Raw genomic sequence first — 20,046 nt, forward strand, 5'->3', positions numbered from 1 at the left:
CTTTCTCACTGTTCTGCTTGACAAATCCTTGCTTCTAAAAAATAGGACATGAGATTCAAAACAGGAACATCAGAATGATTTATCCTTTTAATGTTGGTATACAACCTTTGTCTCCCCACCCCCTCACCACTGGATTCTCATGTTATTGTTTTTGTTTTGTTTTAACTGTTCTTTTTCTCCTTCTTTCCAGAGGCAAACTATGCAAGAGGCACCAGACTCCCTCTTTCTGGTGAAGGACCAACTTCTCAGCCGAATAGCTCCAAGCAAACTGTCCTGTCCTGGCAAGCTGCAATCGATGCTGCTAGACAGGCCAAGGCTGCCCAAACTATGAGCACCTCTGCACCCCCACCTGTAGGATCTCTTTCCCAAAGAAAACGTCAGCAATACGCCAAGAGCAAAAAACAGGGTAACTCGTCCAACAGCAGACCAGCCCGCGCCCTTTTCTGTTTATCACTGAATAACCCCATCCGAAGAGCCTGCATTAGTATAGTGGAATGGAAGTATCCTTTTTTTTGGGGGGGGGAGTCTTTCTCATTTTCTCTTTTACCATCTGTTCTTTAAAAGGATTTGCTTTCTGAAATGACACTTACAAAGCTGTAGCAGTCTGGAATGTGAAGCTGTGTATTAGGGGTTTCATGGTATATAACTTCCTGTCTCCTTAGGTTACAGAAGGATGGCTCCCTGGGTATATTTAGACTACTGTCTGTGTGGGTGTGTGTTTAGTGATGGGGGGAGGGAGTGAAGCCTAAAACTTCAAAGTGGTAGAGAGATAAAATATGAAACTGATCTTTGGTCATTAGACACTACATGGTTAGTTTTAAATCCACTGTTGTTTTGGGGCTGTGCTATACATTGAACCTATTGCAGATGAGGTACACTGATGAGAAAAAAAAAAAAAAAGACTGAGACTGTACTAAGACTGTACTGGTAGTGACCTTTGGTGGAATCTTCTCATTTCTTTTATTTGAAATTTCCTTCTGCAACTATAGTTAATGCTAAGGTTGCTTCAAGTTCTGACATTTGATGTTTCTAATTGTTCAGGTAACTGCAAATATGAACGTTTCTTTCATAGGGAGTGTTTTTGATTTTTTTGGGCTATAAATGCTGTGATTTCCTGGAATTTCCTTTTTGACAAGTTCAAAAACAGTATTTGAAATGTGAGTATGGGGAAGCCTGTGCAGGGAGAGGTTTGTGAATGCTTGTTCTTCCTGAGCCTTGGAGAGTTATAGAACAGCCCTCTCCGTGGAGGAATTTGCAGTTGCTGTCTTTATAAAAAAATTCTGTCTATGTCCTTGGACTGAAGTTACATTTCTGGGCGTCTCCTTTGTATTTTTAAAACTGAGTTCCAAGTGCCCCGTGATGGTTGTCATGCTCTAGATCTTCGATGACTTATTGTGCTTCTGCCTGTTTATCCCCATCCCTGTACCTGGAGGCCAGACTCCAGTTATTGCCTTTCTTCAGAAAAAGTTGACTGAAATCTTCTCTTTGAACAAATGGCTAATTAGTCAGATGATTTGTTGGTCTGGGAAAAGTAGAGCATTTTCTTTTCCCAGAAGAGTATTTGGGGCTGACAGGTGCCTCAGAGCAGTTCCTAATGGTAGACCGGAGTGACAAAATTGAGCTTCCCTAACCAGGCCCAGAAAGGTGGAGAGGATGTTGACAGCTGGCTAGGAAGTGGAGCTGAACCCCCTAATAATTTGAGTCCTAAGCTAGGCATTTATTTGTTTGCCCTTTGTCTTAGCTTACTATTTTCTCTGCTTCTGGACAGGAGTTAAAAGTGAGGCAACTGTCTAAAAGGTATTGGAGAGAGCAGTTGAATACATGGGTAGGATTTGAAAGGTTTTCTCGTGCTTTTTCTTTTTAGAACAGATGTCTCTTCTCTCGAGTGAGTTATGATGTCTTTCACATTTGCTGGGGTTGTGTGCGTGCATTTTCTCTTTAAGTTCTTTTCTAGTCTGAGGACAGAACACTCATGTCAGGCCGGCAAGGAACTAGGTAAATTAGTGTGTGCCTCCATAGCCTCACTGGAGTCAAGGGTAGCAGTGCATTTGCCAGAAAGATCTCCTCCTCCTTAGATTTTCTTGATGTGACTCTGAGTAAGCAGAGACCTCTTGGTGAGGTCATTAATTTTATGTGGAGTGAGGTGGGAGACCCAATGCTGTTTCTCTTTGTGTACAGTGTTTTGTACATAACAATTTATGTGTATAAAGTGAATATAAAGCTGCCGGCTTCCTTTCCCAAGTTGCCAGACATATGTATACAGGAAATAGGGCATGTGGCTTCTGGTTCAGGGAGAAACCTGCTTACAAGTGGGATGGTTTGTAGAATAGGTAGATATTAAATGATATGTGATCTATTTGTTTTGTCAAATGACAGTTTCCTTCCATTTTAGGGAGCTAGTTATAGAAATCCACCCTATGCCAGCTCTGTCAGGCCCTGCAAGCACTGGGGAAATGAGAGTCTTGTTTGTTTTTACGGATAGGCAGGGCAGAGGGTCCTGGACCTTGGGGGAGCAAAAGGTGTTCCTCTCATTAGAAGAAATTGTTAGAATCAGACCCCATCTACTTTGTGTGGCAGTGAGATAGTATCCACCAGTGTCTGGGGACTGAAATCAGACCAAGACAAAACAAAAAACACATTTTATGTTTAGCCTTCCTGAACAGTTGAACATGTTAGTATTGCTCAGATTTGCATGTTTATCATTTAGGGAGTTTGGAAAAGAAGGATGCTGGTATGGGGGCAGGGGAAGCACTAACTGTTTCTACAGAGAATAACTTTGGGGCAGTCAACTTTTTAAATTTCAGTGGGAAACCTGAAAAATGAAATGAGAATTCTGAAGTCTCCCCTTGCCTCACCCCAGTCCTGGGGATTGAATCCAGGAGTGCTCAGCTACTGAGCTACATGGTTGGTTCTTTTATTTTATTTTGAGACAGGGTCTTGCCAAATTGCCCATGCTGGTACTGGGGATTGAACCCAAGGCCTTGAAAATGGGAGGCAAATGCTCTATCATAGAGCTACAACCTCAGCCCTCAGAAGTCTTCTTAAGGTGGACTGCCTTAAAGTTGGATCTCTGGATAAAAGATTTGTAACACTAGATGAGTTAAGAGAATCAATATGAGTTAAAGCTAACGGGTTTAAAATAAACCCATCAAAGTTAGTAAGGGGATAATGTTATTCCTGTCCTTATTCCAATTAGTTATCAAAGCTCTTCAAAGGGGCTGAGGTTTTATGAAACCCAAGAGATCTCCAGAGAGGTAAGGGATATTTATTTCTTACATCATTTTTTTTGATTTCCCAGAAGAGTATCAGGATGAATAGGGAAGAGTCTGTTGATAGCTTCAAATCTTTAGTACCTTGAGGGATTTAGTTAAACCATGGCCTTGCTTCTTGTGGGTGAATGTACAGGAACACTGTTGTAAAATCAAGCCCAAGAATCACAAATTAGGTTGGTGTTCCTAAAACCTCGAGTTTAAAATGGCTGAAAACCAAAAGAATAAAAACAGCCATTTTTGGCAAATATCAAATTTGTATTGCCAGTTTTTACAATGTCTCTTAATAACACCAGCATGTTTTAGTAAGTATGTGTTCGAGGCTGATCTCAAAGTGATTCTTACAGAGAGACCTCCGAGATTTAAAATTGTTAAGGCCTATTTTTAAAGTGTCTGGTGCTGATTTCTTATGGCTTTTTAATTTAATTTGTTTATAAATTGGACACAGCAACAGCACATTATAAACTGAGCTCCGGTCCAGCTTTAATCTGAAACAGTTATAGCTATCGATTACTCTAGAAGAGAAAGCAGAGGAGGGAGCTGGAGCCTGGCGTGCTTATCACAGCATCTGAGGTACTGAAAGTCATGAGAGTCACAGGGAGAATGGAGAAGATTCCTAGTGGCTTTGTCCTCCCCAATCCAGATAGGAGATTTAGACTGACCCAGCCAGGAATAGCCCCTGAGAAAATGGCTCTAACACATGGAGGCAAGGATCTGTGGAAGAGATTTATACCATGATGGCTACTTTCTCTGTGTCTACAACAGCTGGGAATTTAGTAAGGCCCTCCTTGCTTTTTAAGCTCCAAGAAGCAGAAACCTGGTTCACACAATGCCCTAACTGGCTGTTCAATACTTTTAGGTTTTAATATACAGTGTACAGCAGAATAATGAATGTAACATGATTCTTGCAACAGAAAGAGGACATGAAGAGGTCACTGGATAGGGTGACCTACTGTGAGATGACCTTCGATGATTATTTCTCTTGAAAACCTAGTAGTCACAGTAGTCAGTCAAAAAATGATTTGTGTTTTGTCATTTTCATTTTAAAAGTAGTTCACATGTGTTATGATTGGGAGTGTGATTGTAGACATGGTTTATGTTTATATAATGCATATGTACCTTAACAAAAATTTTCAGACCATTTGACATATTTATATTATTGGCTATTTTTGCCAATTGTGTGGCCTTAGCTATTTACATCCCATTCCCTGAAGATGATTCTAATTCAACAAATCATAACTTGGTAAGTGTCTTCAGAGTTCCTGCTTATCCTGGTGTACGGTTATCATTTGCTTCTGTACTTGAACTGGCAGTTGACTTTCTGGGTGATGGAAATTTACAACCATGGATATGATGTTTCTTGAAGTTTTGCTACCATATTTTTTAAAAATATTTTTTAGTTGTAGATGGATACAATACTTTTATTTTATTTATTTATTTTTATGTGGTGCTGAGGATTGAACCCAGTGTCTCATATGTGCCATGCGAATGCTCTACCACTGAGCCACAACCCCAGTCTCTTGGTTTTGTTTTAATCTCTATTCTCACGTTTTTTTGAATGAAAGGGTTTAAAGTCATGAATCTTGTATAAATAGATATGGAACATTTTGCAGAGGAGATGTGTAGAAGATTTTAAAATGACTTTCTCTCTCTGCCTAGGCATTTGCTTTCTACCATGCTCTTCCTGATAATATTAGTTTTCTCTCCCTCTCTCTTTTTTAAAATCCAGTGTTGTTTGGGAATGGTGGGTACTTTGTTCAGTTTTTCTGGTAAGTAGAAAAATGTCACAGATCTTGTATATGAGCTATTAATTTTTATAAAGGTAGAATACAATAAAACTAATAAATCTATACAAAGCATAATTTGGAGAATAAAACAGTATAGTATTGATGTTTCTACTTCAACTACTATGAAATGTCCCAAGGTAAAATGAGTTTATGGTTAAACACTAGTATCCTTCTATATACTTTATTGCCCTCTTAAAGATTTATAGTGTACATTAGCTGAGTAAAAGTTCTGGGAAGTTCCACAGTTAAAAAATAGGTTTCGTTTTGTTTAATTCAGCTAGTCCCTGAAAATAATTGGTTATGGATTCGTTAAAATTTTTTTTGGCAGAAGACTTTACTGTCATGGAACCACTGTTCCATGGGACTTCCTTTGGGAAAAGTTGATATAATTTAAAAAAAAAAGCACTAAGGAGCACTAGACTGAGACTAGGAGCTTGTCCCACTCAACTGTCAGGGAGTTATATTCTGGAGCATTTCTCATACCCTTTTTGTATTGCTCCTCCCCCGCCTGGCAATTAAGGGGATTGGCTAAGAAGATCACTAGGATTGTTTTTACTTCTGACATTCTGTAGTCTTTCTTTGATGATTCAGAAACCATTTCAGGATTTTTCTGGGGTTGCAGCATCCTTCTTGCAAGAAGCAGTTCCTGATAATTGGAGACCAAGTGGATGAAGGAGGGAATGGCAGACTTTCTCTTCGGCTTTCACCTTTTCCAGCTAGTTGCACTTGGTTTTGGTTTCTTGTGTTGATACTGTATTTGAACAGGGCTGGATGTTCTTAAGTGAGCGAGTGCTGAAAAGGCAAACACACGATGATGCTGTTCCTAGTCAGGGAGAGCTCTGCTGGCTTCAAAAAATAGTGAAATTATACTCTTGTGAATCTAGCCTTAATCGTTTATGGTACAGGATTTCTTGTTATATTTAAAGTGTTAGAGGCTGGGGATGTAGGTTGGTGGTGGAGCACTTGTCTAGCGTGTGTGAGTTCAATCATGAGTACCATAACAATAAAGAAAATCAGTTGGGCATATTTCAGATGTAACATCATGTCTCTATGTATTTGGGTTTGGGTAGTTTGATTTCTAGAGAGTTTTCAAAAATTTTTGGATATTGCTGCTGAAAATACAACTGTGAATGGGAGTTGGATATACCTATGAACACTATGAGTATATATTTGTACTATGTTTGAGATTATTTGCATAATTTGGGGTATTTTAAATGGCTTTTGATTTGGTTGTAGACATTTGACATTAAACGATCATTTCAAAGGAAAAGCAGAAAGAGTGAAAAGCCTCCCATCAATGGAGATGGATCCTCGTAGTCTAGGCCACAGATGGTGTTAGCCTTGTTACCAAATTTAACAACGTGGATGGTGACCCAGTTTGTTGCTTTTTGTAGCTCAAGAGAACATGATTAAACAAACTTAGAAAATAAATACCTTTCAGAAAGGCAGATTAATTTAGATCAATGGAATAATTAATGTAGCTGCATGTGTAAGCCAATTAATATTCTGATTTTTTTTCCCAGAGAAATTCAGGGCACTAATATAAATGCTGTCAGACCATTTAGATTTCTCAGCTAAGAAGTGATGGAATAAAGTATATGAAATGGATAAATCTCTCTTCTCCTTTGCAGCTCCGCCCAGTGGATCTTTTCTTTATAATTCTTAAACTCTGGATTTGTTCTTAGGGTAGGTGAGCAGTGTGTTAGTTTGGCAGGCCTTTTGAAATACCAACGTATATTTTGACCTCTTTACTGTGTGTTCTGAAACTCGTGGTGTTAAAGTTTCTGACTGCTTTCACTTGGATGGTCACATGGCCAGATAAGTTTCTGTACTGCCTGACTCTTTAAATATTTCCTTTCCTACTGTGGGAAGGGAGGCTCTTTGTGGATTTCCCCCTGACTCTGAGCAAGGTCCCATGCCATGTCTGTCCTCCCACCAGGGAGCTAGTTCTTTTTTTTATACATTTGACCCAATTTGTACCCAAGTGATTGCTCTATTTTTGGGATCGGTTTAGAGGCAGCTGAACAAAGCTTATTTTTCATCTGTAGTAAATACCTTTCATTTAATGTGAATGACAAAACAAAGGGCAGAGGCTTACAAAGGTTGCAAAGCTGTGCATCTCAGGGACCTGGTGGATTTCTTTGCCTGTTAGCTCAGTGGGAATTGTGTATGACAAGCACTTAGAGTGACATTCAGGGCCCCTTTATGGCTGATGTTTCAGCCTATTTCAGGTCAGTTGTAGTGATAGTATTACTTTAGTTGAATAAGAAATGTGGCCATTTCCATGAGCCCAGTGTATGTTTGGTCTGGGTGGTGCGTAACTCAGCTAGCTTTGGGGATTTGAAGACTACCTTGGGGGTAGTAAGTTTTCCCAGAGTTAGATTTTTCTTTTTTTAAATACAAACAGTCTAAGTTTCTATGCCGTTTTCCTTTGTGGACTCACAGGGACAAGTGGAGGCTGAAGCCATGGAAACAGTGCAGCTTACTCAGTTCCCACAGTCGTGGCCCTCCCAGTTAAGTCAGTAGCAGTGTTTCCTCATTTCTACTTAATGAAAACTGTACATCATTTTTTTTTTTGGTTTGTTTTGTTTTCTTGTTGGTACAGAGGAGGGGAGCTTTTTCTGTATCTGGTGTCAGAGTAAGGATGATTACAAGTGATACATCCCTGTCATGAGAAATGCTTTATTTTGCATTCCAGCCTTAAGTCCCTCATAAGCAAACTGATATCGTTTTCAGTCTGTGAAACCTCTTCCTGGTATTCTCCCTCCCCAGGCTGCCTCCCACTTCTGTTGTACAGAACTGCCTCAATTTAGAAATGTCCCAATTGAGGATCCCATATGTCATTTCAGACCTTCCTTGCTATCTGCTAATAATTGCACCCACCTCTAAACCAGTTCAGAGTAGCAGGAGGGTGGGGCCTCTCTGTGACTCATGCTTCTCTATCCCTTTGTCTAGCAAAGGGCCTGGATTATAATAGATGCTCAGTAAATGCTTGTTAAGCTGAACAAAATGTTTTACTAAGTGTTTGACCCCATTCCTGCACCTTTCCTCATCTTATGTTGAGGCCTGGATGTTCATACTTTTAGTTTCTTGACATTTTGCCTCTGTTCAATCCACTTCCACTTCCACTTCATTCACATCAGTGTCAGATGTCTTGCTAGAAGTGATCCTCAGGCTTCAGTGGCTAACTATTGCCCACCAAAGAAAGACCAGATCCCATGGCAGGGTCCAATTTGTTCTGGTCCAACCCCACTCTTCTCCTTTACAGTCTCCCCTGTCCTATATGTCCATCCAAAGTTCTTAAGTATCCCCTTTTCTACTTGTCCACCTCATAGCTTTTCTTCCACCGTTTTCTTCATCTGAGATGCTTCTTCCTCTCCATTACCTTTCTTCATATGTCACTGTCTTTAAGTTGCTTAATAATCTCAACTTATATTTCTTCAATGAGACCTTTTCTGATCCTGATCCAAAGGAACAAGTCTTATTTGAACCCCTCTCACAGCACTTTGCATGTAAAACACCATACATTTCTGTTATTTATTTGCATATCTTTATCTTATCAAGCAAGCTCAGAATACAGTTCAGAGTGAACCATTTTGAGTCCCTGACCCTGCTCAGCACAATAGTACACTGTAGATATTCAGTCACTGAATGTTGTTGACTGACAAATGAATAGGTCTTTCAGGAGATGCACCTTGCCCTTTCCTCTCCTTGAGCTAAAATTTAGAATTTTCTTGGATGGCAGGTCCCTCTGTGGACTCCTTAGAGGTCCTTTGCAGGGAGTGGGTAGGAAGTTGTTTCTTCCTGAATTTGGAATCTGTGATTCTTGTGTATCTCTGGCTGAAGGATCCCTCAGAACTGGGTTTCAGAGTGAAGCAGTCACATTTTGGGCTCTGGTTACAGGGATCAGAGTAGCAAAGAGTGGTGGGAGTCCTTCTGGTAAACTCTGCTGGGCTATGGACACTTGTCAGTGGGATTAGATGTCTTAAAGGGGCCAGGAATGCTCAGGGACAGTCTGCTGTGATTGCCTTCTCTTTATTACATCTGAGATCCTTATATATAGTGTTAAGTGGGCTTAAAAAGCAAGCTCATCTGGGGTTGTGGCTCAGTAGTAGAACACTTGCCTAGCATGTGTGAGGTAGTGAGTTCGATTCTCAGCACTGCATATAAATAAATGAATAAAATAAAGGTCTATGAACATCTAAAAAATATTTATATATATAAAAAAGCAAGCTCATTGGATTTGCATGGTCATGATTTAGTTTCTCACCGTTTTGCACCAAATGGGGGTGTATTGTAATAGAGTACTTGAAACAATTTTGTAACCAGGCTCATTGGACTTTGCCTATAGGGTGTATATTAGTTCTGTGCCTCATTTACACTGTTTTTCCTCTATTGTGTTCTGCTTCGATTGCAATCTCTTATTTCTGTGTGCCTAGATTCTGTCTGTTCTTCAAGACAGTTCATGTGCTACATCTTTGTCCAGATTTCTCTGATCCTTGGCTAATCCCTACCCCCATCTCTGATCCTTGACTCCTACCCCCATCTGCCTAAGTGCATATTTGCTTTCTTGCTGGACTCCCATGAGCATGGTAAACTCTTGTATTCATAGATATTGTCCCCTTTCTATCTTGTTCTACAAGTGTTATGGGAAGTGGCTCAGGTGTGGTGATTCTAGACATGTGTTTTGGGATTTGACAGCCAGCTGTTTGGCTGATTAGCCTAGTGACTTTGGAAGAAACTAAATGAGTTTCTAGAGGTTTCTGATTCCAGTCTGTAGCTTTATGAACTTATCTCTGCAGCTGGCACACAGTAGGCACATCAGGAAATGTATGTGGAATAAATGAATAGAGAATGGCCACACAAGGGATCTACAATACATCCTTATAGATCATTAGTTAATTTTCAACAATTGGCTAATGATTAATGGTTGCCTGAGAGACTGACTTTCATTGTCCAATATTAATGAAATCACAGGAAACACCTGTCAAGCTTCACCTTTAATTTCAGGATTGTAAATTTTTTGGCAAATTCAATCCTTTATATTTGAAGCAGGAGAGAAAGAAGAAGAGTACTTCTTGATACTTTTAAAAAAATTATTTTATACTTTTTGAATCCTGTCACAACCTGGCTTTTGTGTTCAGTATATGTTCATTAGCTACATTGTGAATAATTCTTTGCCAGTGAATGTAAGTACCAAGCTTTATTTAAATATCGGTGGAGGAAGAGCCACAGAAGGACTTGTGGCACAAAATTTTTCTCAAAGCTGGCTCCTAATAACAAAATGTGAACCAGTTTATCTTTTTTTTGTTGCTTTACCTCATTTCAATAAAGAACAGATTGCCTAGATTGATCTTTTGTTGAATAGATATTACTTTGATTATTGATGATTTTTCAGAAATAAAATCCAACTCTTAAAGAATTCAGATTTACTACTATTACAGTTCCTTGAGAAGAATTCTAGTTGTGTCCTTACTTGTTTGGATTGTTTGTTAGTTAAAAAGTGAATTTAATTGTTGTATAATCAGACTTGATGCAGGAACTCTCCCTGCTCAAACACTTTAACCAATAAAATTGTATTAAAGTGAAGTCATTTAGGCATACTAGAATATTAGCCAGAACCCTTTGGGTTATTGGTTGCAGAAACTCACTCAAATTGGCTTAGCTGAAAGAAAAAAATGTATATGTGTGTGCTTGTAGGGCTTTCTTTCTTCTTTTATGGTGCTAAGGATGTTACCCAGGGCTTTGGACATGGTAGGCACATCAAACCATTTTTGTACTATTACTGAGTACAAAAATATGGGTTTTTGTTTGCAGTTTATTAAATGAATTAACTGAAAAGTCCAGGGAATAGAAATTGCATCAGACACAGCTGGAAAGGAGGCATCAGGATTCTCCCTCTGCACCTCACCCCTCAGGTTTCTGAGGCCAGATTCTGACTGTCCAATAACTCCACCTCACATGCTGCCTTAAATGTGCATTTTTCAATTCTCATTTTGGGAGGGATCTCGAGGAGATGCATTCTTTTTTTAACCTTACTCAAGTTTAATATTTTAAGATTGATTGTGTGATTTTGTAATATATACAGACACACATGTTCTCTAACCCCAGTTATAAGTTTTCCTTAATGAAAAGGCAGCAACAACATTTCTCCATCAGTGTTTATTTAATTTTTAATTTTCTGCAAAATTAAATATGAGAAGTAACTGAAACAGAAGGTGCAAAATTTTGGGAAAAGTTTTATGCCATAAGTCCATCTACTCTGGGCATTTTGTGGCTCTCCCTCAACCAATCTTTAAATGAAACTTGAGACTCACCCACCTGAAAAGAATCATTCACAATGTAGCTAATATACAATACTAAACACAAAAGCCAGCTTGTGACAAGATTCAAAAAAACTGCAGAGGCTATAGAATTCTGGTGGTTGGTTACATAGCGTGCATAGTGTTACGGCTGAGTGGATGGATGTGCCATAGGAAGAGATGTTGGTATTATGTTTCTGGCCCTGTGGGGGCAGGGTCATAGCAGGGGTTAGTTCATCTAGGAATGTATATTAGCACCCCCACTTCTGCCTTTTGCTGTGCACAGTCTCCTGAAGTACTCTGCCATCAGTAGTTGCAGAGTGTGTCCCCAAAGTCCTGTTCTGTTCCTGTGACAGGAATAAGGAAAGGGCTGGAGGGTGTTTCACTTTTTAATTCAAATGAGATTAGTGTTCTTCCAGCTGGGGTTCTGGTGGGCAGTAAGGGTGTTTGGTAGGGCTGGGAAAGCTGAAAATGGCTGATCAAAAGGAAAAAACTAGAAAGATTGAAGGTGGGGACAAAGAAGGAACCGCTTAAAGTGATCAGTCAGCTACAGGGCCTCTGTGTGTGTGTGTGTGTGTGTGTGTGTGTGTGTGTGTGTGTGTGTGTGCGCACGCACGTGTGTTTATAATTGAGGGAGAAAGTTGGGGTGATTATTGACACAGACAGGATGAAGCCTGATTGATCTACAAGGATGAAGAAGGGACCCAGGCATGACCCAGGCTGGGGAAAAAAAAAAAACTTTCTTCTTCTCCAGAATCTCAAAGCAGTTATTTCTGCAAATTTTTTTTTCCTCCTTCCTGCAGGCCAAGTGGTAATTTTAGAACTCCTAGGACATCTGTTGAAATTATTGAATGAGTGAACATAAGGGTCAGGTTAGAGGGAGTTGAAGGGTGACAGAAGGAAGGGAAGGCAGGTGCAGACTTCTCAGAGGTAGTATGGTAGGACACCAGCTGGCCAGGGCTGGCCCTGCAGGAGCCCAGCTTGGAAGGAGGAAGGAGGTGGCCTTCCTTAGCTTGGGGATTCACCGAGCTGGGCAAGAGGCTCATGCTCTTCTGCCTCAGTCACCCTCTTCCCTCTGTAATCAGCTCCAGAGAGCCCTCTGCCTGCTATACTGTGTCCACGGGGAAGTCTAGCGCAATGCAGACTCCCAGATATTTTTGTAGAGCTGTAAGGACACTTACTTATAAGAAATGAAATTGAGGCACCCTTTATTCAATAGATATGGAGACCTATTGTGCAGAGCACATCTACCCTGTGTTCCTGACTGCTAGCCCATTTGGATATGGCTCCCCTTGTTGCTGCTGCCTTTTCATTAAGGAAAACTCATAACTGGGGTTAGAGAACATATGTGTCTCATATTTTACATTCTTAACATAAACCATCAATTCAAAATTTACACAAGCTAGGTATAGTGGTGCATGCCTGTAATCCCAGTGACTTGGGAGGCTGAGACAGGAGAATTGAATGTTTAAGTACAGCCTCAGCAATGTAGCAAGTCCCTGCCTCAAAATAAAAATAGCTTGGAATATAGCTCAGTGGTCAAGTTTCCCTGGGTTCAATCCCCAATACAAAAAAAAAATTCACACAAATAATATCTGAATTCATAATGGTGGGATTCGTTATGTATTTGTATATAAACACAATATAGCAATATAATTTGACCAGTATCTTTCCTCAGTATTTTCCCCTTCCCATTTTCTCCCTCCCCCTTGTCCCTTTCTGGTACCTACTGAGCTCCCTTTGATTTTCATGAGACACCTCACCTTTTTCCTCTTTTGCTTCCGAGTATGAGAGAAAGCTTACAGTCCTCCATCTTCTGAGTTTGACTTAATTCGCTTAACACATTTACCCAAATCATTCTAATTACAGTAATCAGTAAGCCTTCAGAATTGTTTTTCATTATGTGTATGTGCATGGATATGTGTGTGTGTGTGTATACCCATATAAACATATATATTACATACATATACTGTGCATTTGAAATATGTAGTTTGAGTATTTTAAACTTCACTTAAGTGGGACCACAGGGCATGTATTATACAGCATCCTTTTTTTCCACTTAATATGTCTTTTAAATATTGCCATATCTGATGCAAAAATCAAACAATTTCTTTGTTGCTGTAAAATATTCCATGTATAAACAGACCACAATTTAATTAATTGTTCTGTTTCTATGAACCTTAGATTAGCTTCAAACATTTTGCTATTTTGAACACTGTTTTATTAAATAACTTTTCATGTGCTTCTTCATGTCCAAAGTAAACATTTCTCTGGAATAACTACTTAAAAGTCAACTCTCTGGGTTAGCAGGTACTTGTATTTTTAATTTCCGTACTCACTACCACATTGTTTTTGACTAATTCTGTACCAGTTTTACTCCCACATCCACTACATCTCTTTGAGAACAGGAGTCATTTCACTCTGATGAGTGATCTCATTTGTTCTGTATTTTAGGAAGAAAAAGGACTTTTGGGGTATAGTATAGCCTCTCTCTTAGTTGTTAATAAGCACCCCCAACTCTCTGGTTAGAGAAGAAAGTCTGTGAACCCAGGCATTAAATTTTTGTAATTGTTTTTTGAACTAGTGACCCAGATGAAAGGCACTAGAACTTTGTTTTTTTTTTTTTTTTTACTTGCTTTGGGAGCCATGAACTTGGATGCTGTAGAACTTTCAAGTGAAATTTTTATTATAGGCAGTTACTAGGTGAATAAGTTTCTAATGTAAAAACTGGGTATTAGTTTGGGAATGTTTGCTTTCTATATTTTGGTTTTGAGATGGATACTGTCTTTTTGTCCCTTTACATAGAGGAAAAAAAAATCCAAGCTGGTAATTTCTGATATCCCATGTTATTTGAATATTAACAAATTTACTTTTCATACATGTTCATTATTATTCTTATTCTTATGGTCTCTATATAAAGTTAATCCCCCTTCTGCTTCCAAAAGTTCTGAGGTGGGTTAGAAAGTGGAATTTGATGAAAAATTAGGCAATTGGGAATTGAAACAAAGTAGACTTGCCAAGGCTCTTCAGGTGAATGGATTGCTAACATTTGGACACTCCACTGGCCTTTAGGGCTTCCAGCAGAGGCAGGAAAAGAGGACATCCATGAGGCTTTTATCCTCTCAACAAAGGCAAGCAGCTGCTTGCATTCAGAGAAGCACTTTCTAGGAACCAAACCCAAGGAGGAATCTCCAGCATGGGTCCTTGTACAGTGTAAGGTACATTGTTGGAGCACCACAAGGCATGGTTCTGCTGTGCTTTTATAAGAGTCAGAAATGCCGTGTTAGCAGATGTTCCCTGCACTTTTTTTTTTCTTTCTAAATGGCTAGGGTAAACATTAAAGTATGGTAAGGACGAAAGCATTTCTATTTTCGAAAACAACTTTGCTTTTTATTATATAAGTTAATAGGACTAAAGCTGGGAAGATTAAAAATGAACAGTTTCTCATAGCTAACATTAAATTACTCATTGAAGTACTTTTTGAGCATTTATTAACTGTAAAATATAGTTCATTAGACACATTAGAACACTATGCTAACTTGGTTCAAGTCAGAACGCAAAGAGATAGTATATATTAATGTAGAGAACCCTTCCTCTCCCCTCCAAAATTTTTTTTGAATAGGTGTGGTTTCATTATTTTAATCCAATCTCAGGAATTGACCAGTATTATTAAAAGAACACATCCTTGATTGTTCTTCAGTAAAAAAAAAAAAAATAACAATGAGGTATAATGAGACATTATTTATTATTTAGATGATTGCTTTTAAAGTATACAAAAACCAGCTGAAATGGGTAAAATCCTCCCCTTTTATACCAGTAATTAGCCTTTTGTTCCTTTTTTCATGATCATGCACAAGTGAACTTCTCTTTAGGCTTATACAAATTCTGAATTATTGAAATATAAAATAATGGTGAATCTGTCTAGAACTCTTCAGAATATTTATCTGGTGGAAAAGACATTAAAATGTTTAAAATTTAAAATTAAGAATAATATGGGAAATAAACACAGCTAGCAAAATTTGGTAAGAGAGGTGTTTTTGTAGAAAGCTATGGTCTGGTGTGGTCAAGGGTAGAGAAAGCTTTGGTATATTATATTGGCCAAACGAATTAAGCTAATTGATGCATTAAAGCCACGTGGGGCGATAGTAGGTTAGGTGCCCTGGTGTGGATTTACCCCAGTGTTGAAGCAGAGATGTGATGAGGTTGAGATTGGAGAGGACCACAAAGGCTTCAGCTAGATTGTTTCTTTTTAGAACTGGCAGTGTGATTTACTCAGGGTCACGTGGTGAGAGAGGAGCTCAGGGAGGCCTTAACCCAGGACATCTGTTCCATTCTTTCTTCCCACTCAAGTAACAATTTGAAGCCTGTGGAAGCCATGCACTTTCCAAATAACTAAGGGCAGGACCTGAGAACAGCAGGGGTAATAGTGACAAAAGATTGTCTCTTCAAAGCAAGCTTAGGTCTTGAGTCAACTTTTATTAATTATCTCAAGTTTTTTTCTTTGTATGTCTTCCAAAAATGATAGTATTGATCACTTCTTCCTCCCTTATTTAACTTTATAAAATATCATGTCACTTTCAAAATATTATTTGGTCATAATCTGTCTCATTGTTTTGCAGAAATGGTCAGGACACTGGCTAGTGGCTATTGTAGGGCAGGTGAGACTCAGCAGAGCTGGTTTGCAGGTGCAAAAGGTCTTTCCTCCTTATCTTGTTTTCCCGTAGCTCACTGCCCTGTCTTTTTGCCCACAACTAGAGGCCTGGTGGTAACAGCTGATATAACTAGCTCATGGCTGATATTTACCCCATGAAGGAGATGTTGTTAAGACCTTCATTTTATAGGTGCTTGCACGAGGCTACACCATCCTGATGTGGTCAGGATGAGTCACACCTGGCCTTTTACTTTAAGTGTTTATACTCAAGCATGAGGCTCAGAAGGAAGTCAAGGCTCTTAGGCTGATGGTGCTTGAACACCTAGCAGCAGCAGCAGCAGCAGCAGCAGCAGCAGCAGCAGCAGCAGCAGCAGCAGTAGCAGTAGTGAGGCCCCAGAGAGATAACAGCAGAGCCTTGTGGTGAGTCTCCCTGGGCAGGCGTCACGTTCCCAAGATTGGTTACTGCTTGGGAACTGGTACAGAAACTTTTATCCTGCCTCATTCCCACCACACACAGGCATTTCCAGTCTTGGGGCAGGAATAGGGGTTGTGGTTGAAGAAAAGGGCAGAGGTTTTTTAATGATCCTGTAACCTTCTGCCAACCTTCTCAATCATCAAATTAAAATGGGAATGACTAAAAGAGTTTAAATTTGGGCATCAGGCAGATTTTCTTGCATTTTTAATTCCTTGAAAAGCATTGCTTTGTGAGTGGTAGATCCAGGGGCTCTTGCAGTTTTTTTCAGGGGGTTGCTGAATGCCGAGTGGTTGTATAGCATAAGCCAGTAACATCGTTGGTAGGTGCTAGAGTCAGACCTGGGCATAGTCCTCAGCCTTCCCTTTTGTGATGTGTGACAGGAGCAAGCTTCTTTTTCCTTCTGTGTCTGTTCCTTTCCTATGAAAGACAAAATGCTGTGGCTAAAGGGGTTAGCCCAGAACCTGGCTCCTAGAAAGCACTGTGCTTCAAATCTCCACGTTGGTCTTTGAGGTGGTCGTTGCTTGCTTCTACTTTACAGATGAAACTGAGGCTCCTGGAAGACTAACCATCTTGCTCCAGGATACCCAGTGAGGATGTGGCAGGATCTCCAGCTGTATTAGGAACGTTTCCCGGATAGTTAACTGGATGTGGGTTTGATTTCTAAAGCCATTCTGTGGAAAATATCCTCACCAGACTTAGCCAGTCCACTTGTCCCATTGATGAGCCTAATATAGTAGTGATCAGAGAGGGTGTTGGGTGGATCTAGTGAAGAAGTGACCTGGAAGTTCTAAACCTGAACTATGCATCTCCATTTAGACAATACAGGGTTATTTTCCTAGGGTCACCAAGAAAAGAAAGGGGCTAGTATAATGATCAGGATCTCATTCTGCCATAGCTGGGAAGCCTGAAGCCTCAGTCTACATAGTGATCCAGGGTGTTTAAAAAAAGAAATTGAATGCTTAACACTCTACCCTTGGGGTGTGCTGATGTCTCTATATATTCTTTTAAAAAATATATATGGTTCTTTATTCTTTTTAGTTACGCATGACAGTAGAATGTATTTTGACATGTATACACGGAGGATAACTTCCCATTCTTGTGGTTGTAAATGAGGTGGCACTTCCTTGGTTGTGTATTCATATATGAGCATAGGAAAGTTACATCTGATTCATTTTACTGTCTTTGCCATTCCCATCTATATACTCTTTTCTCAGCTACATTGGACCAGCTGTCCTTTGTTCTATGCTTGGCCCAGGTGGGAGCCCTGATCATCTCTGGATTTAAATGTTGCTTAGAAGTAGAAAGAAAACAAGAGCTAGGGTGCAAAACAGGTGTTCAGGGAATTCTGTCCTCAAAGCTGTGTGATTTCTAGAATCAGAATGATGACAATAATCACTAATGTCTGAATGGATGTACACAGCCTACACGGTATTTGCTTCACTGTGGCTGATTTCATTTTCACAGTGATTTTGTGAGTGTTGCTCACATTTTACAGCTGAGGCTTGGGGCTGTGAAATGACTACCCAAGATCAAGAAGCCCAGTTAGAATGTGGATAGCATGTGCTATTTTCCTGCCATCATGGACCTGGCCCCCCGCTCCAGTCATTCAGGTGGGAGACTTAGGCTTACAGATGGAATGTGCCTTGTTAAAACTAGGGCTTACCAGAAACTGGGTGATTGGTCTTCTCTATTACCATGGTGCTTGACCTGCCTGTACGATGCGAATGCTAATAGTAATCCTTGATTTTTGTGTGGGAATCACCAGTGCTGTACCATTAATTTTCTTATACATCAATCTCACTTTCTCAGGCTTTTAAGACCTGCCCTGGTCACACTCCCTTCCTTTTTGAGACAACAGAGACTTAGTAAGAAGACAGATCTGGGTTTTGGGTCCCACTTTTAGTGCTGGCTAGCTTTGTGACTGAACTTAGTAAAATGGGGAAAATGACCCTTGTCTCACTTTTAGCTTAGGGACTTTGTGAGAAGTAAATAATATTTGAGTCCTAGTTTACCAAAAGACTTTGGTTAATCAATTCAGGGGTCAAAAGTAGTTCCAGAGAGGCTCCCCCTACCCTCCTAGTGAAGTTCAGAGAGCTCGAGAGCTTGGCAATATCTAAGCATTGAGGGAATCTCTTCCTCTTTCCCCTTTGAAGTGCTCTAGGGCTTTAAAAAAAAAATCAGTCATGGACCATGCCTGTTAAATCCCTGTGATCTCCTCATAAGTGTTTTTTCCCTTTGGCCCCATGATTTTTCTCCTCCTTTTTGTTATTGAAGCCCAGACCATGACTGTGTAAAAAGGAACATACCCCTTCACCTTTTTTTTTTTTTTTCCAGTGAGGGGCATGTTCCTGCTCAGAACTAGGGGCTTGCTGGCAGGTGCCTGGTGGGGCAGTTGAGGGAATGGTAAGTGGTGCTGTGCCTTCTGCTCTTGAGGTGCGGAGCTTAGCCTTTCTAAAAGACGAGCACCTCTGGGGTGTGGGGGTTGATATTCATTCCCCACTGATGTTCCCATGGGAGTGTGTTCCCCTCTGTATAATGAACTAGTGGGGGCCTATGTATCATGGTTTGCACCCTTTCATTGTAAGCACTAGAGTAAGCAAGCATTTTATACCCAATTTCTTCTCTGGGTTCCCCCCCGCCCCCCCCCCAAAAGAAAAAAAAGTCGTAGTAACTAGCATTCCCAATTTATAGATGAGGTAAGTGAAGCTCAGAGGAGACTTTGTGCTGAAGGAATCAACCCATAAGATCATAAAGGGGGCCTGTAATTACTCCTTCCAGTGTTCCAGCATTGTGCCCAGCAGTGAGCATGAAGAATGTCCTGGAAAGAATGCCAAACTTGGAGTCAGGTGACTGGCTTTGAATTCCTGCTCTGTAACTTCACTTCTGTGTGACCTCCACTTTCTTCAGTGGTCATAAAGTAGAGAGTAGAAATTCCAGTGGGTTGTGTGTATGCAAATATTTTGTAATCAACCCAGCAGCACACACATGTGAAGCATTACCCTTACTACTGTCTGTCTCACCTTTCCCTCTGGTCCCTCCAGAAAACAAAGCAGGGTCCTGAGCCCCAGTTCCACTGTTTTCTCTCCATGGTGCCTGTCTGCTAGGCCTGAGCCCCAGGGAAGAAGAGTCACACCTGCCAGTGCAGCCACAGTGATGGTGGTGGGGGAGACGCTGAGGTTGCAGAAAGGAGGTGGGGTAGGGATAGGGAGGGACTGAAAAAGCCCATCATACCTGGAGCTTGATATGACCTTATTCTCCACCTTCCAGAAAGAGCTGCTTCAGGATTTCAAAGGCCATCTGTTATTTGAAGTCCTGATTATTCCTTGAACTCCTTGAGATTTGTGGAATTCTCTGTGTTTGTGAAATGCAAACCACAAACGTTTTTGCCTAGTAATGGATAGGCTTGTGACCCAGCCAGGCCTTTAGGCAAGCCAATGATATTTCCTCGTTTTAAGTGTGAACAGAGCATAGTTAATATCACATCTTCACTCTGTTCCTCAATCTGTCTTCATTTTCTCTGTGATGAAAGACCAAAGTAATGCACTTGGTCATGGCCTGAGGC

General features: G+C 40.2%; 1 protein-coding gene across 5 annotated transcripts in view; it reads left to right on the top strand.

Annotated features, from left to right (window-relative positions):
* The window catches only part of Cacna1d (calcium voltage-gated channel subunit alpha1 D), a 460,416-nt gene that overhangs the window by 134,624 nt on the left and 305,746 nt on the right, over nt 1–20,046 (top strand). For all 5 annotated transcript variants that reach the window (XM_026388660.2, XM_026388662.2, XM_026388664.2 and 2 more), the window contains exons 2-3: nt 191–500; nt 4,407–4,512. In XM_026388660.2, coding sequence (XP_026244445.2) covers nt 191–500; nt 4,407–4,512 — 416 coding nt within the window. The remainder of the gene's footprint in view (nt 1–190; nt 501–4,406; nt 4,513–20,046) is intronic.

The sequence above is a fragment of the Urocitellus parryii genome, chromosome 3, assembly GCF_045843805.1.
Source record: "Urocitellus parryii isolate mUroPar1 chromosome 3, mUroPar1.hap1, whole genome shotgun sequence".
Classification (NCBI taxonomy): domain Eukaryota; kingdom Metazoa; phylum Chordata; class Mammalia; order Rodentia; family Sciuridae; genus Urocitellus; species Urocitellus parryii.